At 38.4% G+C, this 26,244-nt stretch overlaps 1 protein-coding gene across 1 annotated transcript; it reads right to left on the bottom strand.

Annotated features, from left to right (window-relative positions):
- Nucleotides 1–537: 537 nt before the first annotated feature.
- Nucleotides 538–26,244, bottom strand: erbb3a (erb-b2 receptor tyrosine kinase 3a). Its single transcript, XM_088005579.1, has 29 exons — nt 25,859–26,244; nt 14,603–14,753; nt 14,144–14,337; nt 13,688–13,813; nt 12,982–13,047; nt 12,641–12,759; nt 12,021–12,162; nt 11,752–11,865; nt 10,784–10,901; nt 9,997–10,070; nt 9,817–9,907; nt 9,646–9,666; nt 8,806–9,014; nt 7,781–7,910; nt 7,551–7,644; nt 7,253–7,407; nt 7,115–7,171; nt 6,876–7,017; nt 6,678–6,788; nt 6,501–6,599; nt 6,154–6,339; nt 5,910–6,065; nt 5,033–5,111; nt 4,186–4,332; nt 3,995–4,092; nt 3,720–3,908; nt 3,560–3,622; nt 3,213–3,462; nt 538–2,163 (listed from the first exon to the last, which is right to left on the bottom strand). The coding sequence occupies exons 1-29, from the start codon at nt 25,950–25,952 to the stop codon at nt 1,409–1,411; spliced, it is 4,230 nt and encodes a 1,409-aa protein (XP_087861705.1). The 5' UTR covers nt 25,953–26,244; the 3' UTR covers nt 538–1,408.

The following is a 26,244-nucleotide window of genomic DNA, read 5'->3' as shown; positions in this document are numbered from 1 at the left end:
TAAGGATTGTGTAGAGACCCTAAAATGATCATTACATAACATTTATACATTAAAAATGCTTTCTTTTTTAAAATGATGTGTAATATTCTAAACACTGAATTTCATGCTTTTGTTATCAGTGAGCAATAATGATCAGAATGACAAGAAACAAAAGGCTTGAAATATTTTACTCTATGTGTAAAGAGTTTATATATAGAATAAATAGCATATATATATATATATATATATATATATAAATATATATATATATATATATATATATATATACACTGCTCAAAAAAATAAAGGGAGCACTCAAATAACACATCCTAGATCTGAATGAATGAAATATTCTCATTGAATACTTTGTTCTGTACAAAGTTGAATGTGCTGACAACAAAATCACACAAAAATAATCAGTGGAAATCAAATGTATTAACCAATGGAGGCCTGGATTTGGAGCCACACACAAAATTAAAGTGAAATGTTCCCTTTATTTTTTTGAGCAGTATATTTTTGACTTTCTATTATAAGGGCTAAACAGAACCAGACCTCAAATAGTGTTTGTAATTATCTTTATTGCTTACAAAATGCATGTCATTTGTAATCACTCACAGAGGTCTAAAAACATACATTGACGTGCATTGTTCTCAAAAACATTTAACTTACTGAAAATGTAAACAGTAATTGTAGCTTGTAATCTGTTTCGTGTTAGTGCTTTAAACACGCAGTGCTTTTAACTCCTGAAATGCCCAAAATCAAAGGCCAAAAACATAATGACAAAAAAATGCACAGAAGCCCATTTTTGAGAACGATGGAGAAATAATGCAGATCTACTAGAGTTATTATTACTGTTGGTGAGAAACGTTCCCATAATGTCTCATTACAAAACTGTAAATGTCTTGTTGCACAGCTGACATAAACGCACAATCCCTGCTATCATGGAGGTAGGGAAGCATGATGAAGGTCTAATAAAGAGCATGTGGATATAATAATTTTACAAATTAATAAACCAGTTAGCATTATAAAGGTTTACTTCCATATGTATAATCATTTTCAGTTATTATAAGGCCAGCCTTTATTCTGATAAAGTTCTTCAATATCCTGAGGTTTTTCATCATCAGACGCACTTCCAGTAGTTTTTCCCCCTCAAAATGATATGGGCATCTATGCTAAAAACATACATAAAATTCTTATTAAAACAAAACAAAAAACATGAAAGCACAAACATTTGTAATATAGGTTCATAAAAAAATCCAAAGTCTTCACACCTTATTAAATGTTCTGTAAGGTTTTAATTCCAGTCTTTACGTTTTTTTTTTTATGTTTCATTGAGATTGTATCAAAGGCTACATTATGTGGCTTGTTGATTCTTTTCCTTTTTCAGGTCCTTCATGAATCTCTTCCGAGACTGAAATAAACGTGTTCTTCAAGTCGGCACTGCGTTGGACTTCAGGAACATCCTGCTGTGCCAGTATCCTGGATTGTCGAACGATCTTTCAGTGGACGTAGGTTCCCCGATCCCGACTCCGACTCGCACCCCAACGTGGGGATCGAAGCCCGACGGGTGCATCTCCGTGCAGTCCACCGCTACTTCGCCCTGCCTCCGCATGTTCTGGTAAACGACTGTGTCGACAGCAGGTGACACAGCTGCAAAGCAGTCCATGTCCTCGTATTGATCCACCTCACTGTTGTCACTGCTGGGCTCCTTATTGTCCACAGCAGGCTGCTGTTGCGCTGTCTGTCTGTTCGTGTACTGATAGTCGTCACTCTCGACATATCCGCTCTCCTGCCTCTCCGCAGCGTCTCCTCTCGTCCTCGGTAGAATCGGAGGTGGGGGGAGGGCGTGCTCTGGTGGGATGTCCACTTTCTCGTTGCATCTGATGTCCATGTATTCATACTGGACCTCCTTGGAACCCTGCTGGGCCGAATGGGGATTTTTCTTACTCATCTTCTGCCCTCCTCCGACCTCCAAGCTCAGCGTCGTGTCGCAGTAGGCTGTCGCTTGTGACGATAGGGAATAAGTTCGTCTCTTGTTCGACCTCAGCCAGTGGGGGTTGTGCCTCAGAGCTGTTTGCTTGTTCATGTACTCATACTCTTCATCATCTGGGCTGTCCAGGAGGCCCAACGAGTAAGACTTTCCCATTCTGCCTGCAGTGGCTCGAGATGAGTACATTAGGGTGTCTGAAACAGTAAAAAGAAAAAAATGGGGGTAATTTTAAATATGAGGCATTGTTTAAAATAAAGTTTTATCCCAAAAGGCTGTACCTACAATATACATTATCAAGCAAGTAACAAATGTTTGTGTTTTTCAAAATTCTGGAACATTTCTGTTGAAACAAAACCCTTTAAAAAAATTTTTAAAATAATTTTTAAAAAAGTCTAAGTATAATTTTTACAATCATAAATAATTAAAAAGAACTTTATGGGAATCTTCACAAAGCACACTCTTCTCTTAACTTTGCGACAAAAAGGGTTTGGAAATGTTTAACAGATAAAAGTGTCCACAGAAAAGTAAAGCTAAAAAAAATATGAACAAAAGCGAAGGAAATATTTTGAAGTTTAAAGAAGTTTGTAACATATTCCTAAACATTTTTTGAAAATGTGCAGAGGCAGTTTTTTTCCTCTGTGTGAAACTTTAGTATGCGACACATGTTTAGTGTCGCATACTAAACATGTCTGAAGATTTTCAGCTTTCCACATTTTTATATTCAGGGAGGGTTTAAGGAAGTGATTTGTTTTAAACCTTAATTTAGAAATATCCCTCTGAATTTATTTCCTATTGAAATTTGTGAGATGAGGCGACAGCCGCTTGTCCTCATCCAGCCGAGTGACCGGCGTAATTCATGCATGTTACATTTCCAGCACACCCGGGCTAGCACAAAATACTGAAATATGTAGTTCGATTAATCTGCACTATGTAACGTTAATACGTTAATTGCATGCGTAAATGCGTTAACGTTGACAGTCCAGATTTAAACAGATGTTCGACATTGTGGCCTTTGTCAAATAAGTTCAGTACGTCTCAAAACCCAAGACTGGTCTCCAGTTTTCTTATTCCAGTTCAGTACATACTTTGTCACATATTCCATTTATTTAAACTTTTTTTTAATTTTACTTTGGTCTAGTGTTATTGAATAGATTTACATCAAACCCTTGACCAGGTTCAGCAGGTTTACTGAAACCTCTCGACCTCATGTCAAAGCTTTTTTAAGACCTCAGAGCATCGTCACCTCTTTCTGGGCTTCCTCCAGGAAGGACGTATCCGTTCTGATCTTCCTCCTCTGCGTCAGGCGACGGGGTCTCTGGGGGCCCACCGGACATGCTGTCCCTCTGTGACACGTAAGCGCTGTCCTCACGTTGGCGTCTTCTTTTCAGACTTCCTGGCAAAGAAAAGTCCTCGCTCATCTCCATGTCCACCGCAGTGCCACAGCCCTCTGAGCTCTCGGACACGGTGCGCGCAGAGTTCAGTCGAGAACGGGACTGACGCACAAAACAGATAATTTGAGATTAACCATTTAAGTAGTTTGAGTATGATGTGGGCTGATAAAAAACATAAAAATCTTTTTAATGGATCTACCTGTCCTCCAAAGCCTGGGGTCATGGGCAGGTATCCAGCCACGGTTGATGGATTGAGCACCACCTTTAAAACAAAAATCAATGAATGTTATGTGGATACAGATGAGCAGGCAGTGCATTTTCAGGCATAAAATCCAGGGAACATCAACACCGTCCCCTACTCTGTTAGTGTCGGTCCTGGAGATTCGGCTCAGACTCCTGGACAGGAGGTGAGGTCCTGGAGTCCTGCAGTCCGCCGAGGTGTGAACTCCAATGTCCTCCAGATCAAAGTCTAAATCATCCAGCTCATCCAGGTCTGCACTCCGCTGGGCGACTTCATCAGGCGGTGAATCGTGTTGATTGCAGTCTTCCTGCCGGAACCAGAAAAATTATAGATGAGCGTGCTGCATTGGCACCAAGCGCTAAACAACACAGTGCTAGTCCAGGTGGGTCTTACTTTGATGACCAGGTAGCGAGGCGGGTCTCTGGCCATTCTGGTGAATTCTCCAGCCAGTTCCTTAAATGTTGGACGGACATTTTCATCGATCATCCAGCCTGGATAAGCAAGAAATAAGGTCATTAACTGTTTTCTGTGGGACTGCAACCAGCCCAAAACGAGCTTCCACCTGTAAAATTAAAATGACTTACACTTGACCATCACCATGTAGACGTCGATGGTGCATATCTGAGGCTGAGACAGACGCTCGCCCTTTTCCAACAGATCAGGAACCTCCTGTGGACGCATGGTGGAGTATGGCTCTGTCCCGTGAGACATCATCTCCCAAACAGTCACACCTAAGATCCAGAGGACAATGTTGAATCGATCTGAGGAAAACAGCTTTTAAGTTTGTAAAAGTGACAGGTTATACTTCCTTGAACAGGGTGAGACAGATCTACGGGCGATACAAAACATGCTCATGACAATTTTTTACACAAAATCATTCTTAGATCATGAGATTTTACTCTGTTCAGTTCTGCCTATTTTGAGATCCTTTCAGAATGAGATGTTTTGGGGCCTCTTGTCACTTTAAATCCAAATGAGCTGCTGATGGCCAACCACTCGATTTTTACACTTCCACGTGAAAATCGCTGCAAACGGATGTACAATTATACAACAGTACATCTTTGAAAAGCAGAAGTAGAGCCTCCTGCGGAGCCAGCAAAAATTCAGCAAGTGGTTTCTAGAAGGTAAGTCAACAACAATGCACTTGTGTTTTCCAGCAGCCATTGTACAGCACATACAGTGGTAAAACCAGTTGGCCAGATGTGCTGCAGCTCTGCTTGGGTTGCTAGGTAACTGTGGATCAAGTAAGAGGTTTTTGAAATGGTAAATTTATTGCTTAAGAACAGCTAGTTTTTTAATAGTTTGGTGATAGTTTTAGTGTTTGGGGGTCTTTTTAGACTTATTTGAGACCCAAATAGAAGTACAAAAACTTAAAAATGTGAACTCTGCATAATAGGTCCCATTTAAATAAAGTCAGTACTTAGAGCCTACCGTAACTCCACACATCACTCTGATGAGTGTATCTGCGAAACAAGATGCTCTCCAAGGCCATCCACTTGATGATTGGTGTCTGCAAATGTGAACAAAAAAATTTGTTTTTTGGAAATCAGTTAAAAAAACAGAAACAGTGGAGATAGAAAATAATAGATGTTAAAAGGCATAAAATAATTTTCCTAAATGTCTGTTTTTCTGTTTCTGTATCCTACAACAGCTGAAAAAAATCATGCCCTTGAACTTTTTCACATTTCCATTTGTTACAACAAAAAACTTCAATGTATTTTTTAAAGATTTTAGGTGACATCCACACAAAACAGAACATAATTGAAAATTAGTAGAAAATTGAGGATTTAAAAAGAATCTTCACAAGAACAAATGAATAAATCTTCATTAGTTCTTGCAGTTAAAGCTGTCAGTCTCCTGGTTTTAACATAAACTCTTCCCTGTCCCTGCACAATACTGCCTCCACCGTGTCTCACCATGATTCCTCTGACTAAATTACTTTCTTTTGAATGTTTAATGTTTCCCCCGCGTGGCCGGTGGGAAACTATAACTAGGATTTGTCATAACTTTGTTTCAACAACAGCATCCTTCTTGCTAATCTTCCATAAAGGCTGAATCTGTGAAGTTGAAGACAAACAAGCGTCCCACCAAACTTTTTCCACCTGAGCTGTGGTTTTCTGCAGCTCCCCTAAAGTTACTGCAGGCCTTTCAGCTGCTCTCCAAGTAGGTCTGTGTTATTCTGTCACATAAAATCCAAATAAAATACGTAGAAGACTATAGTTGTAGTGTAAAAAAAAAGAGAGGAAAAGTTCAAGGCGTTTTGATACTCTTGATTAGCCCCATACATAACTCCTCCTGTAAAACCCACCTTGCCCTCATTAAAAAAGTTTTTCTTGTCATCAGGATAGAGCAGGTCCGCCACGCCATAATCTGAAATCTGTGCTGTGAAGTTGTCATTGAGGAGAACGTTTCTGGCAGCCAGGTTTCTGTGGACAATCCTGTTTTCCTCCAGGTAATTCATTCCCTGATGGTGAAGAAGAACAATGTGACTCGTCTTTGAAAGGTGTGTGTAAAACTAAAAAAAAAAAACAGAGTCTGCATTGGTCCTTTACCTTTGCTATCTGGACACACCAGTTGAGCAGCCTCTGTGGGCTCAGCTTGTTCTTGTTGCTCCTGACGTGCTCCAGCATGGAGCCCTGACTGCTGAGTGGGGTGACGAGTTGGAGGCTGTCGCCTGGACAGAAACCCAACGTCCTCACAACGTTGATGTGGTTCATGCTTCCCATCGCAGTCATGTGCTGTGGAGATCATTCCCGTTACATATTAAGACTTTAATATCTGAGTTTTCAGTCACATTTTTTCAAACTGAATCCAGTTCTCTTCCATACAAGTTCACATGCTTTTCAAGCATCATTTCAGATGGATGGACAACACAAACATTTCACTGAAGTTGACTTACATCTGTCACTTTGTAGAAATTTTGTCGACCCGTGCGATCATGAATCGTCCTGATGGCAACAGGCAGCTTCACTGTGTCTCCCTCAGGGATCCAAACGCCCTACGACGTAAAGAGAGCCCGGCTTCAGACACTGATCAACAGGAATCAGATGTAGAAAACGAATGCTGCAATGTGCACCTTGTGGACGGTTCCAAATGCTCCATTACCCAGAGGTTTGATCTTACGCAGCTCCGAGGGCTTGAAGATCCGAGCGTGGACTTTCTCCTTCTCCTCCAAAGGTTCGAAACTCTGAAGACACACACAAAGCATGACTTTATGTTGCCGTCTTTAAATTCAGACAGGAGTGGGAAACCCGAGACGGATGTGCCGACTTACTTCACCACTCTCCATGTATCTCCTCATGGCTCGCTTACGACGGATGACGATGCTTCGGCGCCACAGAGTGGTCAGCACAAAGATGGATAATGAAATGAAGAGTGTGGCGAGGACTCCCAATATGATGCCGGTGGTTGCATGTCTAATCACGAGAGTTTAAAGGATGACATGCAATCAGAACCTCATGATTACCCAAATCAAAACTATAAAAGACGTATCTAAATAAGAGGATATGTTACCCAGTCAGGGCTCGAGGAGCAATTCCCACACAGTCCCCGATTCCAGGGCCAGTACATCTGGAGAAAAAAATGCATGAAGAGTCAGTTTAAAGAAGGAAAATACACATGCAGGGATGCAGTTTTGTAATCGTCACTCACCCTTGGGTGCAGTTCATGTGGCATGTCTCACAACGGCCTTGTTTGCTGGCATATTTAAAGATGACTCCCTCCCCGCCCATCACACCATCGGGACACGAGGAGACGCAGTGTGGACCGTCCTGCAGGCTGGAGCATGCAACACACTGATCTGCTCCCTGGAGGTAGACAAAAGACACAGAGCGGAGACACTATTTGAGCCACGAGGGGGCAGCAGTGGATCTTTGCCCAAACTTTACTCTTCTTCTACTTTGACCAATTAGAGAACTAGAAGGGTAAGAAAACAGCAAAGGGATCATACCGGCCCCGTGCAAGTCTTCATTCCTTCCTGGACTTTACATTCAGGATGACATGGCAAACACTCGCCTGACTTTGTAGCAAACTCCCTCCTAGTTCTGCATTAAGAGCAAAAAAAAAAAAATATATATATATAATATTCAGCAGACTGCAAAAAGAGCTGAAATCTGAAAGGCACCCCGCTGAAACTTGCATTATTTATCCTAAATGTGACTTTTTTTTTTGAAGACCTACCCAGTGAGGAACATGCAGTCTGACACACACGTCCCCCCACGGCTGTACTTGTTACAGGAAACACACTGATCCGGCCCCGCGCCCCAGCAGCCATCTGCGCACAAGGGGTCACACACATGGCCATCCGCATCTGCAGGGGAGAAGAAAGACAAATCATTGTGGTGAAGCAGCCTCAGCATCGCTGGAAAGAAGTAACATCGGTAGGCGTGAACACAGAACTAAAATTACATTTTGCAACACAGGTCAAGGTGTACGAACTCTTGGCTGAAAGATGACGTGTTACCGAAATGAAGTGACTTTTTTTTAATCCACAGATTCTAGTTGCTGTACAACTTCAACAGAAGATTTTGTTCCAGTTAGAAAAATATACAGCATGTTTAATTTCAAGTGATTTATGTTGCTTTTGTTAAACATTATTCATAAAGATATGTGATTTTAAAGTGATGCATATGATTTTTAAAAGTAAAAGAAAAAACTAAACCGTTTTAATTGAACAATCTAAAAGGATTTTACAGAACGAAAGGTCAGGAATTAAAAAAATATGCCATATTGCCAAAAGTATCGTCACAAATTTTTCCTTGTATTCATCTCAAAAAAATTGGTGCCTTCATATGTGAAGGGTGCTGTATATTTTGATTGGTGAGACTGTAAAAATGTCAAAAATGTAAAAAAAAAAGTTTTATTTGACAGGCAAACTTATTTTAGTTCTTTTGTAAAGTAAAATATAGGCATTGGTTGCATTAGTTTGTTAGCAGGAAGCTTCTGTGTCACAAATTAGATTTCCATCTGTATTTTAATGCAGTTTTTCATCCATAAAACCACAGCGTTCAGGGTCACCTTAGCAACAGTTTAAATTGTGAATGTTTTTAATAGTTTGCCCGGTGTTTTAATCATTTTGTTATCTCTTATTGAGGTTATTGATCTCAGAAGGACTTTCCTAGTTAAATAAAATAAAAATAAAAATAACTTTAGCTTTCACCAGCACTGAAAAGGTTTACTAAATCCACTATGACACCACTACTCACCACACTGCTCCGCTTTCCGGTTTTCCTTGATGACGCGGCTATTCTGCTGTTTCTGGGGACTGGAAATGATGTGCATCCAGTTCACAGTGTTGTAGTAGCACAGATTCTTGTTTTTGGTGATATAGACACCGCCGTCATTCAACTTCTGCAGGGAGCGCAACCCGAGGGAGGTGAGAGACGGGATATTCATCACAAGGAAAGAGTAGCCCCTGAAACGGCAGGCGATGATGTGAATGCGTATTTTTGCGTGAACAAAAAGCTGAATTGGACAAATGGCTTACTTTAAAAAGACTTGTTCTGTATTATGTGGGTTCACTACGTTTAGGTTTTGCCATTTCAATAGAAAATATAAATACAGAAGAGTCTCTAAGTTTTGAGTTTCTTCTCTGAACTTTGTCACATCAAAGGCAAAACCAAAACTGATTCTGATTATTTCCAAAGGTCTCCTACATCCCTGTTTTAATTTTTGTTTCTTTAAAAGAAATTTCACATTTCATTTGAAAAGGCAAAACTTAAATTTGGGAAATCTCGAAAGGAAGTAGACAGTGGAACAAAACAGAAATTAATTTTATTTAAAAACATAAACGATTAGCAGAATAGATTGGGATTAATCTCCAAATATGAACAATCAAGTGAGAAATTAGCATTTTTGTTTTCCTTTGTAAAACTGGATACCACTTTCACAATGTAACAGATTTTGCCCAGGTTACCAGAAGAAAAAACCAAAAAAAAAAAACTTTAAACAGATGTGTCCACCACCAGTTTAATCTCACAATACCAGTATGGGATGAACACACACCAACACCAAAAAGAGGATGCACTTTGAGGTGTTTAACATACCTTTTGTTACGGTTCCCTCCACTACAGAAAGCAAAGATATCACATGACAAAGAAATAAAAAAGAAAAGCAGTTCAATTTAAGGCTTATTAATAACAGAACACAATCATGTTTATGGGTCAGTGGCTTCAGAGAAACAATGAGGCAAAGAAAGAAAAACATCAGCTGCTCACGAGTAAAGTTTTCTTCCTTGTATTGTTTGGAGGTTGGAAAAGACCGACAGGTTCGAGAGGCTTTTAGGCCACGACTGGATGTTGAGGTAGTCTGAAAATCAAGTTGTATTTCAGAGTCTCTAAAAACATGCAAACAATATCACAGCACCTTAAAAACACTCCTGTAGTTTAGAAACTCACCTGTAATCTCCTGCACAGTGTTAAAGACTTTCAGCTTTTCTGGATCGAGGGGTGGTATTTTTTCGTAAGGATCGCTTTGAGCAAAAAAGAAAAGAAGATAAAAACAATTATTTAATGCAAAATACCCTGAATGAAGCACTGAGAATAAAGCTTCATGATAAGCTAAATATAAACTGAGAATTTTCAGAGGGGAAGGTTTAGGTAACTGGTGCAGAGAGCAAAATAACCATATGTATAGTTTTCCCTTTGCTTTTAAAATAGAACATGTTACTTAAAGGATTATTCCTTAACTATAAAAACTTATAGACTGTTGTGTGTGCATCATGTTTCTCTACTTCCTGTGCATCATGTTTCTCTACTTCCTATGCAGAGCCTGATGCAGACGGGGCTTGAGAAGTAACAAGAGATGAGCAGAGGAATGAACCCACATCTTAACGCATTTTGTCACATCATATCTCTATGATCATTGTTCAGGCAGGTGGCTGATACTGGGGCTGCTTTTAATTTAGATCTATAACAATTTTTAAGATTTCTTATTGAAATCAGACACAATCTTGTACTACTTTAAAGGTAAACACATTTAACAACACAATATCAGTCGTTAAGCGTTCTATCACAACCTTTAACTCATTTTATTTTGACGACTAAAGCAGGAATATATGTGAATGGGAAAAACATTGTTGGGAAACTGACACTGAGAATGAACTCGTTTGTTGTGTCTGTAAATTTAGTTCTGAATGTTCAGCTTGTAACACAAAATAATTCATACATTTTAATTTATTCTTACCCTCCTATGCCAAGCACCGTAAAGTCAAGACTGCCCTTGATTACAGTGCAGTTTATAAAACTGTCAATGTTAGCTGCATCAACGGTTTTGCTTTTCTGTTTTTCTGTGCCGTCACAAACTGCAAAAAAAAGGGAAGAAAAAATACATAAAAAAAATAAAAACACCAAGAAACATAATACTATGTTGGCATAATTAAAACTAGTGATCAACAAAGAATTAATTTTACACTTTCAACCACAAGTTATAACTGCTCCATTGGCTTATTACTAGGTTTCAGACACACGATAGACCTAGATTGGGGATCAGCAGGTTTTGGAATTTGCACTTTCAAAATAAGTTCACAGATGCTCTTTAAAACAAAGACCTCACGTTTCCTAATAGAAATAACTTAGGCATAGAAGATGTATTATTGCCATTTTAAAGGAAAGCTCACAGAAGCATATCAGTGAAAAGTTCTGATATAATAATTTGATTAGAGTTAGCTGGCACATTCCTGTTAGCTAAGAGGCTAATGCTAAAACTAGCATTTTAGCCTACAATAAAGCACTGTTAGTGTAGTAGAAAGATTTAGTTTTTCTTTCCGAGTATTTTGCTATAAAATAAGACAATGTTACCAAATTAGGAAATGTTAGCATTTTAGCTAAGCACAGCATACAAGTTTGAAAACATAGATTAGCATCATGTTAGCTATTGCTAGCTTATTATTGAATGCTAGGAGACTGTAGTGTCACAGATTATGTACATTATTGATATCTAACATGCTAATGTTGGTATGTCACCTAATATTAACATTTAAACTTCTTAATCATTTTAACCCCCATTAGCATTGTAGATGTTAATTACTGGTGTTACTAGCTTGTCCTCCTTTACTAGAATGTTACCGTGTGCATTAAATCGTAATTTAGTGTAACAGATATTTCTTGTTATTAAAAGCAACATGCCAATATTGCTACTTATAAAGTGGTTACCTTTGGGGCAGAGACCTCTACAGGGCTCGCATCGCTTCGCTCCATTTTTGTCCACCTCCATTTTATCTGCTGGGCAGTTCCTTACACATGAGCTGCCATCCACCACAAAGTTGGCTGTTCAAAAACAGAAAACGACATTAATAAATACTTTGCACTGTGTCAGGGAATTACATTAAACTGAGCTAACACTTATAGCAGCTTAATAACCAGAGCTTTATGACTATCATAACTGTGTTTAAATTGGTTTATATTTATGTGTGGGGACTCACGGGGGCACTGGGCCACACAGATAGAGCCATACTGGTATTTGGCATTGGGATTGCGCTCCATTTTGAATGACTGCTTGTTGTAGATCAGAGTCTGGGGACACTGGAGCACACATGATCCTGAGTTGTTGAAGTTCTTGCAAGCCTGTAAGACGCAACATAAAACAACAATTAGGTGCAAAGGTTGTGCATTTGTATACATGTTTTTAATTTTTTGCTACTTAAGTGGTTAATTGCCATTTATGACTGCTTTTATCATTTATTTAGAAACTTCTCTTTTTTAAAATGATATTGGAGATCATTAAGCAGTTCCTAATAAGTGCTTGTAACTGTCAAAGATCAGAGCAGGTGGAAATGTTCAGCAGCAAAGCATAGTGTCATTTGCATAAATTGCACCATTAAAAGACTTCGGTGAAAAAAAAAGACATTCAACTTCTGCGTGGGCTTTTTATATTTACATTTGTGCAGAAATACTTACATTTTCTCACTAAAAGCCTTTTTACATTAGTTGGAATAAACAGTGCAATACTTTGACCTAAAACTTTATCAAAAAGTTGATTTGTTCATTTTATATATAAGAGGGTTTCTGTCTAAAATCTGTTTACTGTAAGTTTTAGACTCACAAAGCAGTCTGTATCCAGGGGCCCGTTGCAGCCACCAGCACATTCAACGTGGCAACAATCGCTCGGGTTTCTTCCGAAGCATCGGCTGTTACACTGAGGCGCACACACGGTCTTTGTTACTGAAACAGAGAAGGAAGTTTGTTGTCCTTCCAGTGAAGTGAGAGTACAATGTGGCACGCAAAAGTCAATGAAATGTGAATTAGCGTTGAAGTTTGAATTGGCATACGGTGAAAGAGGTAACTCATCAAGCTACAAAGAGTCGTCTTTTTCGCTTTTTTATAACGAGAGTTGAGTGGCAAAATTAACGGATAAGAGATAAAGATTTATTTTCTGTCACTCACAGGTCTGGCAAGAGTTGCTTCCTGGTCCCCAACAAGGCCCGTTCCCGCATGCTTCATTACAAGGCTCTGGAAAATATTTCTACTGTTAGTAGATGTAGTTTTACAAATGAAAGCAAGTGAAAACAAATCATAGCGAAACCAGGTTTAAACACTTACATCATACCTGCAAACTGATTTACTCATCAATCGTGTTTTTTGTTTGTACATAGGCATAGTTAAAAATTTGATATTATGAAAATATTCAATTATTTTGGTTACTCAATTCAATAAATTGAAGCCACAAACAGCATAGAGTCATTAGAGGAATGCGTTTTAAACTTAAATTTTTTCTTTACATATTTGTTGAAAGTGTCACTATGTCATGACAGTAAGAGACGGAGACAAAATCGAGCTCCTCTGCCTTTTCCCGGTGCCAATGATGGCAGATAAACAGCTTTCCTGTAATCCTTTGCCATTACCACATTTACCAGCGCATTCATGAGGTTGATTGACAGCGCTAAGACACTCCTCCTGGTTCTGATTGATTTTGTTTGTTGCTTTTGACTGGAAGTGTTGCATTTCTTCATAAAATAATAGCAGCACAGGGAGGATGTGGAGGAGCTCGATCTTTTTCACAGATTGTCTCGTAACATACTCTCACAACATGATGACAGCTTTAACAAAACATATTTTTTCTAAATGTTTTTGCACATTAATTCAGACTCACTCTCAGGACCGTTCTTTTGGATCATAATCTCAGCTGATGCATCCTTCACTATGTCGAGCCAGTTCACCTGTGGAGCGTAACTCAGGTACTTGTTGTCGAATATCTGGACGCCTCCTTCAAGTATCTCTGTGGGCGGCACAAATGCAAATGTGTGGAAAAGAATGAGAATTATCAGAGCAAGCCCGGACAGGCCCATGACTCAACCCATCAGACATTGGCACTCGCTTTTTACTACAGCACATGTAAATGCAGTGCAGTGGTACAGAGCTCGTTACTTTGACAGTTGGGCGGTTGTACACGACACATTCCAGCTACCTCACCAACAGACGGCATTCTGGAGGGTGCGGCTTCACTGAGAGCATGTGAGGGCTCCAACAGTAACTGAGGGCCATACCCAGCTCTTATCTGCTCTGACTCAGCCTCCCACACTTTAAACATACATAGCATACAGCATACCTGTGAGGTTTGTCAAGCCGAGCTCCTGAAGGCCGTGTTGACCATCTTTCTGGTAGTTGAGCATCACGGCCAAGGCGTAGCGGTCCTCATAAAGATTGTTGCCCCTGATCACACGCAGGTTATCGAGAGGGAGACGGCTGAACTCGTTCATAGCGAACACAACGTGGCCTGTCACTTCCTTTATAGACTGCAAGGTTCAGTAGTAGAAAACACACGTTAGACAACAAAGCATCACTTAAATGCGTTTCAGTCACAAATAATGATCTCATAGTGACATCATCTCCACTGATTTGGTTCCCGACTTCTCGGGGAACCTCAGGGTAGGAATGTTTCTGGCACCGGTTGATTCTACATCCATGTCTGGACTGGTTAGTGACATTCTTCTAGTGACACATCTGTGAAAGGATTACTAATAATCTGCTCTACTCAGAAGCCGATGTTCCCAGGCTCACCTGCAAGAAGCTGAAGTCCCGGGTGTGCTGCATCAAGATGATCTCAAGGTTTCCCATCACGATGTTGCAGCCGGTGTATCGCTCCTTCATCAGTTTGTAGTGGTTCTCTGGGTCTCCTGTTGTGCTCATGCCATTTTGGGTGCCAGAGCAAACAGCCACTGGAGAAATAAAACAAGAAACTCCTATTATTTCAAATATTTCTCTATTTTCTATTGCACATTTAAAAGAAATGCTCCATGGCTCTTTTGCAGACATGCAAAAGACATACGTTTCTGTGCATTATATTGTGGGATAGCAGGCAAACCTGTCAAACCGCGACAGAGCTCATCAAACTTCAACCATCCAATTATTGCATCAGCAAAATGGAGATTTGCTGATGCATTTTCATAAAAATGAAAAGAAGCCATATACAAAGAATCTCAGCGGTATTTGGCGACATGGCCTCCGCCACCATGCGGAAGTAGAGCAAACCCCAACAACCAGTGTTATAATGGCGGAGGTAGTAAAACTCAATGAGTTACCCAACCCAATACATTTTTGGAGTAATTTTTGCCTCATCAGTGCAACAGTGAGGTAAAGGCGGCGGGCAAGAAAATTCTCTAATGAGTCCTACCTCAGGTCTGTGAGGTTATTAGTGGGAAACAACGGAGAAATCAACGATAAAGCCCAAGAGGAAAAATTATGTGGTCTGGTTGAATCTGAGTGAACCCTGTGTTGGACACATTTTGAACGTACAAAACGGGTGAGCAATGACTTAAATAATACTGGCTCGTGAAAACCTGCCTTCAGGAAAATGCTTAAAAATAAACAGTAGCGTAAGAGCTCTTGGATACATCAGTCTATGTTTTTTCATGAGGCCAAAGAGCTACCATTGGAATTTACACACATAAAATCAAGCATAACTACCTTCACTCATTGATCTGGAAATGATTACATGTTTAGCATTGTTATTTTAAGCAGTCTGAGCTGTGTTTATTTGAGTTTATCCTTGATCCCTTAGCACGGAGCCGTTAGCAATTAGCAAGGAGTCTTGAACCGTTAGCAATTAGCACGGACCCTTGAGTCGTTAGCTTCCAGATAATATATTACATTGTTTAGGATAAAACTGAATATATGAGAACGGGGTACCTACGTTTGTCTTATTTATTAACTTGTGTTTAATTGTTTGCCTATTTAATCGTACAAGGCTTGATTTGACTATCAAGAAGTGTCGTTAAGACAAAAAAATTTAATATTTACTAACAGTTACCTTCCTGCTTACTAGTTGCCGTTGATCAGTTTAATTCAACTCGACTTGAGGCGGGCTGCAGGCCATTATCCATTTTTTTGCGTTATTCTAGGCTCCATTTGGTTTTTGGAAATATAATAAATTGTATTCCACCCTCTAAACGTTTTGGGTAACGGCTGTCGGGATTGCATACGTCCACTGACATCTTGGACCATGACCTCCTATTACTTTCCTCGAAATCTCTCTGACCGCAGCGTGTTTGTTATGATAAACACTGTCAATATAGACCTTTTTCACGCTTCCGTGTTTTAAAGATGTCGGAGGTCAGTTCCTCCCATAGCTATGACTGGTTATGAGTTCCTCCTGATAAGGAACGTACACTTGCGAACAAATTGCCACCGCTGATTGGTCAGTTGCTGACAAACGCCCTGGAATGATTGGGAGGGGATTGATATACGTCCTCATGGGGGCGGAGCCAGCGTCAACAGCTAAGGCATGGACAACCAACAGGCTACTTCCATCAACAACAAATATGGCACCATTAACAATTTGCTCTCTTGTTAATGGTGCCAGATCCTGTACATTTGAAGATTTTTTATTTTTGAAATAAGTTTGGAAAATATTTATAATTTCCCCCATACTTCCCAATTATCCACTGCTTTGCACTGGTCAGATAAAATCCTAAAAATAAACTGAATTTTATGGGATAAAATGTGAAAGTATTAAAAGGGTGTGGATACTTTTGCAAGTCATTGTATTTATCTCTTCATATTCTTCATATTAAGAATCACCAGATTGTTTTCTTATGTAAAATGTGTTCAGATGCATTTGAATATAGAGTAAATGCAACTTCATTGTCCCGCAAGGGGGAAATTCATATCTTTAGTTGTTTAGAAGAGAAACAGCACAACAAATAACTCAATGATAGACACGCTTATGGATGTCTTAATGAGGGATTCATGAGCAAACAGTGTGCTATTTTCACAAAGACCGTTTTATGCCATTTTACTACAAGAGGGTGTGTTTGTATTGGTGAAAATGAATGAATCTACTGTAAGAGTGTGAAACAAGTTGAGAATTGTGCTCAGGACACGTCCTTCTGCCCAACAAACACCCAGAGCCTTGTTTATGGTCTGTGGGAGTTCACCCAGTCAGCATCACCATGAGGCTGCTTTGCTATTCAAATACCAGGGAAACACGGGAGACGATGCAGAGAGCAAAACAAGGACGACAAACTCAACATGACCAAGTGTCGCATAGAAACACGGAAACACAAAAACACTGCTGCCAGCCACATTTAGTGACACAATAAATGACCTTAAAAAAAAACTTTTATGAAAACAGCTTCATCATAGCTTCTTGTTTACATAAATATTTGTTTTTAATAAAATCACCAGTGGTGCAGTGACAATATAGAAGAATGATCGACCATTTCTTTTTCTACAGTCTTTCTACATTGATCAATCTTGACTCCATTATAATCTCCTTTATTCTGAGCACTGAGATGGAAAAAGATTATTTTGTACCAGATGACCAAAGCATAGTTAAAACTCATATGGTTTAACAAAATATTCCAACAAGATATTGAAAAAATATTCTTGTGTTATTTATTTTGAAGGGAACTAGCTAGTTTTGCAACTTGCACTGGAACATGTTCAGCGAGTTTTAGTGACAGTTTTGGGGGGGGTCACGTTAATAAGTTATAAATATGTAAGACACACAAGTTGAATTTTTAAAAAGTGTATTTTTGTGATTTCTAATCTGATTCATGCTGAAAGGAGAAAGACTGGCAAAAATTATGCATTTTATTACTACAACATAAAAACTATGTACAGCTAAAATACACAGATCATTCTGAAATTTAAACATTTTAAATGCATTAATTTCTTATTATATTGAATAAAATAACTCTTTGAGCTGCAAAGTTGTTTATTGTGTTCATCTCAACAAATTCCCCACATTTTGAAGACCATTTATAAAACACAGGAAACCAGACTCTCAAAAACCTGTGTGAGTCAAAATAGCAGGCAGGCAGCTAACAGGATCAACAAGGACATAAAAGACTAATGATTATTAACTCTAGAGCACAGCCAGGTCAAAGCCCACTGTACGTGTTCTTCTTTTATTAATTAATGAAAAACATTGCGAGGGTTTCGTTTCACAGGAATAACCGCCTAAGTTATTATTTGAAGCATTAAATTTTGGCTAAGTCTCCTGGAAATTAAACTATGTTAATGCGAAGTCCCCTGAAGGAATGGAAAAACCACTCCGAGTGTGTTCTAAGTGCGGCAACGAGCTTATCAGTGATTATAAAGCCATTCTGAAAGTTGTTAAAGAGTTTCTGAGAACACTGGGTTCACTGGGTCTGACTTGGTAACAAGAACATAAAAGAGTTCACCCACTGAGGAAAATAAAACAAAAAAATCTCTTTGCTTGATGGTTTTCTTATTCAGAGGATTTTTCAGTTTCGATCTGTCACCTTTCTGACATAACAGGTTTGTTTGTTTATTCTGTTCAAAGATTGTTTTTCAGAAGAGGTATTATAAGCTCTCACGAACAAGACATTATGTTAGGCTTGCCCAACCTTTTCAGATGGAACATAGTCATCAACATCCAGTTAACTTAGTAATCTCAGTCTAAACACGGAAAAGGGTTTACCGGGGATGAGCATCACAAACTGAGTTCTTTTATTTTTTGAGTTTTGCATTTTGGCAAACTGAAAACCAGGATAATCAAAGCCAAACTTTTCAGAGACAATGTTTGAATCATTTTCTACGGAATCCGTAATTGAGGGACTGTTAAAAAGGTAACGTATAGTGCGTGCCGTTAATAATTTTCTTGTTATAAATCCAGATTGGTCCGTCTGGTGGGATGGAGACAGTCCAAGAGTGGCCAAGCTAAAGCCCATTTCTCCCATTTTACAGCTTCTCCAGTCTCCAGAATTTCACAGTAGTTTTAGGATCTTGTGCTCATTTTTCTTTCCTCTGTCTGTTCTTGATCACATAATTTCTCTTAACTGGAAAAGCTTGACATGTGCAGTTTCTAGTTGGTGTTTGACAGGTAGGATGATTGGTTGCACGCCATCAACTAGTTTGAGTTCCCATGCAAAACTCCAGCAGCTTCTGTGTATATAATGGGCGAAAGCAAAGCTAAACAACGGTGTAATTCCTCATGAAATAGCCTTTGCATAAACCACAATGATGTTTTTGAAACTGGAGATCTTGTTAAGACGCTAGAAGTCTAATGTGGTCTTGGTTCCTTTTAGAGGATCACTAGCTTCATCCTCCAGGACGAGTTGTTTTCATACTAAGCAAAGACTCCAGGAGTTATCTGTTGCCACTAAGATCTTGACTTCCAAGGTCTTTAACAGGCCTTACTTCAAAGATCTTTCTTTTGTATAAATCCAGTTCAGTTAGACCCAGAAGATTAATCAACTGGCTATACATCTACAGACTTCTGCCACCTTGGAAAATAACTTTATAGCAATTCATACAAACTCTGTTTTTGTACCTTTAAGGTATTTTCCCATTTTTCTTCAGTTATTTCCACATTAGAATATCTTTTATTTTTTTTACACCGGAAATAGATGTTGGATGTGGTGCACCACCAATGAGCGTCCTTCTGAAACATGTTGAAATGTTAAGCTCAGAGTAACTACTATTAGAAAAGCATAAAACTCAATGAGACTGTAGTTGTTTTAAGACAATGAAGCCCACTTTGGACTACTAGGTAACTTTACCCACCAACCAACTAATCTGGATTTACACTAAACCATTGCAGGTAATTTATAAAGAGCTCATAAGATTTTACCAGAATCTCAATTCAAAAGTTTCGAACTATTGCTTTAACTCTTCTTGGGTTTCCTCCAGTTTCCACAGTGTGAGATTTATTCCTGCAATGAAATTTTATACAACTGCTGTCTAACACTGTTTTTCATGCATCACACACGACAGTGTTGTGGCACTGTTCAGGTGTATTTTTGAAGTGGACATGTTAAGTGCAATTTGAAATAAGAAATGTAAAATGATAAAAATAAATTTTTGTGTTCATTTGATTCCTATTCAAGACACTTTGATAAGAATGACTATATATGTAATATAGGCGGCTACAGAGTATCTTTGTTTGCATTTTTGGTTGGTGGTGTGCCTCGTGATTTTTTCAATTAAAACAATGTACCTTGACTCAAGAAAGGTGGAAAAACACTGGTCTAACAGGAAGTGTTGTGCTGGATGTTGTTTTTTGGACCTTGACCAATGCCAAGCTAGAACAACAAGTTATGATTTCTCAGAGTTTAGTATTTCACTTTAGATGAGGTGAGATTGAAAACTAAAGGAATTATAAGGAAATTCATACGCCAGAGCTTCAAGCTAGCACTCTGTGACCCATTTCGTGTGTGACTGATCTGCATCGGTGATTCATGACTAACGTGGGATGACAGGCAACATCAGCAGCTTCTTTCAAGGAAGAGCGAAAAAACAGCACTTCACAGAAGACGTTATTTGCAGTTCCTCCAACAAAAATTGTTTTGTTAGCTTGTTGCACTTGCTACATACCTGAAAAGTGCATGTGCGTGCATGCATGTGCAAACACACGGAAGAGTCCTGTTTTATAAACTTGTCACACTTCCATGTTACTGGATTCTGTTAGCTGTTTTGCCAAGAAAGAAAAAATGTGCAACTTTTGGTTATTTCTTTTCATTTTGCATATTTTGTTTAATTTTAATGCATCTGTGTTGATTTGTGTATCACAATGTATTTATTTTTTCAGATTTTCAGGTTGCTACTCCCCGTTTATTTTATTCCTAACATGGTTTCTGTCATTTTTAGTCATTCTCAATTAGTGTCACAATTCATGCCTGTGCCACGCTCACATAATCAGACTAACCCGATTCTTGAACCAGTAATCACCCTTCTCTGTATTTTTACTTCTGGTTTGCATTCAGTTTTTGTCAGATCTTCCCTTTACCTGCTCAGAAAACAGAAAACATAACAAAAAGTTGTTTGTGAACCCTTCTCATGTTTTCAACTCTTAAGCTAGCTGTAGATATTTTCTGTTTCTATAGCGAGCTGCTACGTCATTTAACGTTTTTTTGTAAATGCTTGCTTGTGAAGGGAGTGCCACGCGTCAAGCTTTCAAAGAAAACCCTCCTGCAGCCTATATTTGAAATTATATGACTTTACGAGCCACTCGACCGTAATGCTGTTTATCTGTGAGCAGCTTGATGTTATCAGTTGATGACTGAACTGTTGACTATATGGCGCTTGAGCTGCCTGAAACACCTGTGAGTGCATTATGTTCCAGAATTTTCCACCTGGTGTAGTATGCAGAGTATGCATGTGGAACAGGGTGACAAAGCAGAGTAAAATTACACAGAACATAATGTGACAGATATGGTATGTTCACATTTACATAACACGCAGACCGCAGATTTTTTTTCCCCTTTTTTTTTTCTATCAAAGGAGGACTTCCTGAGTCAGCTGATGGATGATGAAGGGGAAAAAAAGGATGAGGTGAAAGGCAATGAGTCAATACAGAAGCAGGGATTAACACAATGGCTCTACTCTGAGTGAAAAGCAAGAGTAGATGTGTGTCTGCAAACAATCTGTGTATTTTTCCCACTCTTCAAAAAGGCTGCCAAGTGGTGGAGCCTCACTAGCTATCAAAAGCCAAATGAACTCTCTGTTGCATGGCATCACTGCCATCCCATGCGCTAACTTGTAACCTGACACAATAATGAAAGCATAGCTTGGATCGGGTTTGGCTGTTTTTTTTTTTCCATTCATCTGTTACCAAGGCTTCAGCTCTGCAAAACAACAGAGGGGAAGGAAGAAGAACAGAGGGAGGAGGAGATAAACAAGTTCAATAGAAGCAGAGGAGACGCTGACTGTTGTAAACAGAAACTTGGCACAGCGCAGCAAGAGATTACTGCATACCTTGAGTGCACGCTCATGCATCTGCAAACACTAGGAAAAATACCTGAACACACAAGCTGGTTCACTTCTGTTAACTCGCCTGTTTACAGGCACACGTTGTGCATAAATGGAGTTAAAGATCTTTGTTATGTAGCCAATGTGAACGACTTTAATGAACTTGCAAATGAGTTACTTCACATCAATCACTGCCATCAAGCTCAATCCCAGGTTTGCTTTTCGGTGTATGCATCTGAAAATCACTCTGACAATAACTAATGAAGTTATTTTTTAAATCTTTGTTCAGGATGTTTAATTAACCTTTAACATTTGTCAGTAAAAACAAAAGTCATGCACTGTTCCTCATTGCACAATGACAACATTAATAAAGGAAACCAAACTGACAAGCCTGCAACATGTTTGAGTTGGATTGGAAAACATGTTATCCTGATTTTATGCTTAAAAGGATGAGGAAAGCAATTAGTTAAAGCCATTGCTTCGTAAGAGAAATGTGCAGAAATACAACACTGCATTTATTTCCAACTCTGTGTGTAAAATCCTTTGAAATGCAGGAATGTTTTATTGTTAGCACTAAAAAGTTACAACTTTTCTTCAAGTGAGTGTTGGAGATTCTGTGTGTGCTGGTAAGATTTACAAAGAACATCATACAACCTTTGTTTCTTTTAACCTTTTATAATAAGTGACCAATTAAATTATTTGGCATTAATTATTAATATTTTTTATTTCCTTGACTGCAGATATGTGAAACTTGTTGGTTTTTTGTATCCTTTTCTTGACTTAACACATCTGCTTTGTGCACATGTCATCTTCTCTTATTTTTTCCATTTTGGTCATTTAATAAGATAATAAAAAATACTCAAACTCAAGGTTGGATATTTCAGAAATGTTTTCAAAGTGATGCTAGTTTATTAAAAGTAAATGTATGTATTTATTTTTTTCTTTTTGCATATTTTTGCTTTGGGAGACAATAAAGGTGCCAAGATTTTCAGTGTAAGATTGTTTGTAAAATAAATACAGGTAAACTTTAAGATTTTAGTTACACATGTTTGACATGAGGAGTGATAAATGTGAAGCATTATGTCATTTAAATGTTAAGATTCTGGCTGATATTTTCCAGACACATTGATCTCACTTGAAAAGCACGTTTTCTAGTCTGTCCCGTTTCAAAAGCTGCCTAAAATAAATGGGCCTCCATGTCACGTCACATTTAAATCGACTTCCAAACAAGACGTCATGGTTTACTGTGTCTTGGATTATCTGTTTAACTTACACATGACTGAAAGATGAAGGTAATTCAGAAAGGTGCCTTTTATGGGAATACTTAGGTATTTCAGTTTTGCGTAACTAACAATGTGTTTATAAAAAACCCAAAAGGTATTTCTTGATAACAGATTTTTCCCTGAAAGACTGAATTTACTTAAATAAAGGTTGAATTTTTCAAAACTGTTCCTGTGTCAGAGCATGGAAGAACGATGTAACAAGTTATTAATAAAAAGTTCCTTTACAGTTCAGTTTTAAAAGTATAAATAAAACAAACATTTCAGTTACATTTATGTGAGACACTATTACAGTCATTATTGTTGAACTAGTGATTTTATTAAAAACTAAATAATGGATATATGGATAATTATTTTTTGTGGGATCCCCCCTCCCATCTACTGAAATTTAAACTTGTATTTAACTTTCTAAAACTTCTTTCTAAAACCAATACAGTATCATGCTACTGCAAGAAACACACATCTTTATGCAGTAAATGTGGCGGGTTGATGTAAAACAAAAATGAATATTGAAAATTTATGTTAAGATTTGCTGTAAAAACAAAGGCTAAAAAATCAATAAATCCTAAAGCATTTTGGAGTTAACATTTGAAATTCAAATAACATTGCCAAACTTGTCAAATAAAAGGAGAAAATTAAATAACCAGCTAAAAAACCCCCCCAGAAAAATCATTTTAACATTTTGTGCTTTAGCCTCCAGGCCTTCACTAGCGAGGCGAGCTAACGCTGCCCTTCTTCACCAGAAACATCTTTTGTTTGTTACATAAACTTTGGGCAATTCTGGTTCGATTATTTAGTAAAGTTTCATACTGGATGAAAAAGCTTCCCGGATCAAATATTAGAAACTAATACCTTTTCTTTCATCTGTTGCTTTCATGAAATCTTTTGAGAGTTTGACGTTTACCAGAGGCTCTGTCACCTGAGCAATCGATGACCTCATGTTCACATTGTTGTCTTCACAATCAGAGACACTTTAGTCACTAACAGCCAGGTGGCAACAAGAACACAAGGTCAAAGTTCACACACACAAATACAAATCTCAACATGCCTTCGCCTATACACTCAAGAAGCAACATATTTAGTCAAGCACTGCACTCCTCTAAAGTGTGCACTGGGATTGTTTAAATCTTTTCCTCTCAGGTAAAGAAAGCTCTGTCAGCCTGGAGCAAAGGGAAGCATTTACTCAGAGCCGGCCCAAGGTATAAGTGAACTGAGCCGCTGCTTAGGGCTCTCAAACTATCAGGAGTCTTCCCATTGAACCATAGGATGACATTTTTTAGATTTGCTAGTGAAAACAAGAGTAATTTTCAATTTGATTTGAATATTTCAGATTAGATTAATTAACCAATTTTAAAGTGTTTAAAAGTAATATTTAAGGGAATGAGCAAGTTTTCTTTGTATAAAGTGGTACTTTTGTGATGCATCTCAGCAAGCAATAACCAATCATTCATGATTGTTTTTTAAACTCAGCCAGTTAGATTCTGCCCATTTCCCAGATTTCACCAAACCTGTATATAAACACTGTTAGCACTGATGTTTTTAGCCCTCAAAGCTAATTCTGCCTAAGGCCCTGTAAAAGCTTGGACCGGCCCTGTCTTTAATCTGCTACTGGAAACCCCAAATTAACACACAATCAGTTACTCAACATTTTACCCAGCAACAAATGAAGCAGCATATTTGTATTTTGATGTTAATCTATAATTATGTTAAAAAAGTTGACATTTTGCATAGAAAATTACTACATACTAATACTTACTATACTATATTTACACCATAAAATAAACAAATACATAATTACGCTCAGCACTATTTTGCATCCAAATATAAGAAATAATCAAATTACAGCTTTTCTTTATTGATCATTCGATTATTTTATTTGTAGCATCTCTAAAAACAGTTAAACAATGATTTCCCCATAAAAATCAGAAAATGAGTTTTAGATTTAAATTTGCTGTCTTTTAATCTGACAGCCCTAAAAGAAAAAAGAAAAAAAAACACAGCACAACCTACTTTCACCAGAAGTCACTTTTAGTGAACAGAGTCCATTTATGTCTGACTTAATCTGAGAATAAATCCAGTTTCTCTGTGAAGCCCTCAGAGATTAAGTAGAAGACTTTAATGAACAGCAGACATGTGAGAGAGAAAGTTTTGGAGAAGTTGAAAGAGAAGTTATGTTATTAAATAAAATCCCAAACTTTGGATATCTTACACAGTTTAATCTATTAGCCAAGTAACCACTGGTAACTCTGGAGAAGCTGCAGAGATGCTCTGCTCAGGTGGAGATAGATAGATAGATAGATAGATAGATAGATAGATAGATAGATAGATAGATAGATAGATAGATAGATAGATAGATAGATAGATAGATAGATAGATAGATAGATAGATATTCTCTCTTTTACTTGACTAGCAAGCCTGAATAGTTTCTCTACTATCGATTGAAACAAAACAAAGGTGTTTTCAACATTTCTTAGATAACCTTTCCACAATCTGGGGCACATACTTTGGCCTGACTGTGACTCCCGTGGTGGTTAAAAAGGTTGGGCTCTGTCGCAAAACCTTGAAACAATTGAGACAAACATGATAAAGCACACAGAGTCGTGGGAGAGGTGCAGGTGACTCACAGCAAACAAGTTTCACGTTTGCGGAACAGGTTTTTTTTTTTTTTTTTTTTTTTTTGAAAAGCAGGTGTCCTCCCATCGCGATTGAAGCTCTGTCTGCTGTGGGAGTAGGGCTATCGCAGAGTAAATGTTTTAGCTTATTAATTAGGAACATAGTGTGTGGATGCCTATGTGTGTGTGTATGTGTGTGTGTGTGTGTGTACCCACCTCCATCCGTGTCAGCGCAGCAGAGCTGGAGAGCGCACAGCAGCAGGACGCAGAGCACCTGCTGCACCTTTCTCTTGAGAGCAGTCATCCTCATTCAAATATCCGGGCTCATGAATTTCAAACAAACATCACAAAATCATCTGGAAGGGGGGAAAAATATTCCTGTCATCCAAAGCTGTCCTGCGGGATTTCAACCCGAGACTGTCCATTTAGATCAATAAATTCCTCTTCGACTAATTCCAGTTGGCGTTTCCTCTTCTTTATTCCTCCTCGCTTCCAGGAGAGGTAAGGTTCAAAATCGAGTCCGTGTTTTCAGCTTGGCTTTGAGCTGTGAGCTGGAACTTTACGAGCCGTCTGCTCCGGTCTGACCTGGAGGAATCACTACG

The sequence above is a fragment of the Poecilia mexicana genome, unplaced genomic scaffold (assembly GCF_051168715.1).
Source record: "Poecilia mexicana isolate PSO_F unplaced genomic scaffold, ASM5116871v1 scaffold_5, whole genome shotgun sequence".
Lineage (NCBI taxonomy): Eukaryota > Metazoa > Chordata > Actinopteri > Cyprinodontiformes > Poeciliidae > Poecilia > Poecilia mexicana.
Note: the sequence above shows the minus strand (reverse complement) of the source record. Positions and strands in the feature narration are given on the sequence as shown.

Excerpts from the sequence above, each read along its gene's own strand:
- erbb3a (XM_088005579.1), bottom strand. The coding sequence starts at position 25,952 with ATGAGGATGACTGCTCTCAAGAGAAAGGTGCAGCAGGTGCTCTGCGTC. Across the intron at positions 14,754-25,858 it reads CTGCGCTGACACGGATGGAG|TGGCTGTTTGCTCTGGCACC; the intron begins GTGGGTACACAC and ends TTATTTCTCCAG. Across the intron at positions 13,814-14,143 it reads CGGCTTGACAAACCTCACAG|AGATACTTGAAGGAGGCGTC; the intron begins GTATGCTGTATG and ends TGCCGCCCACAG.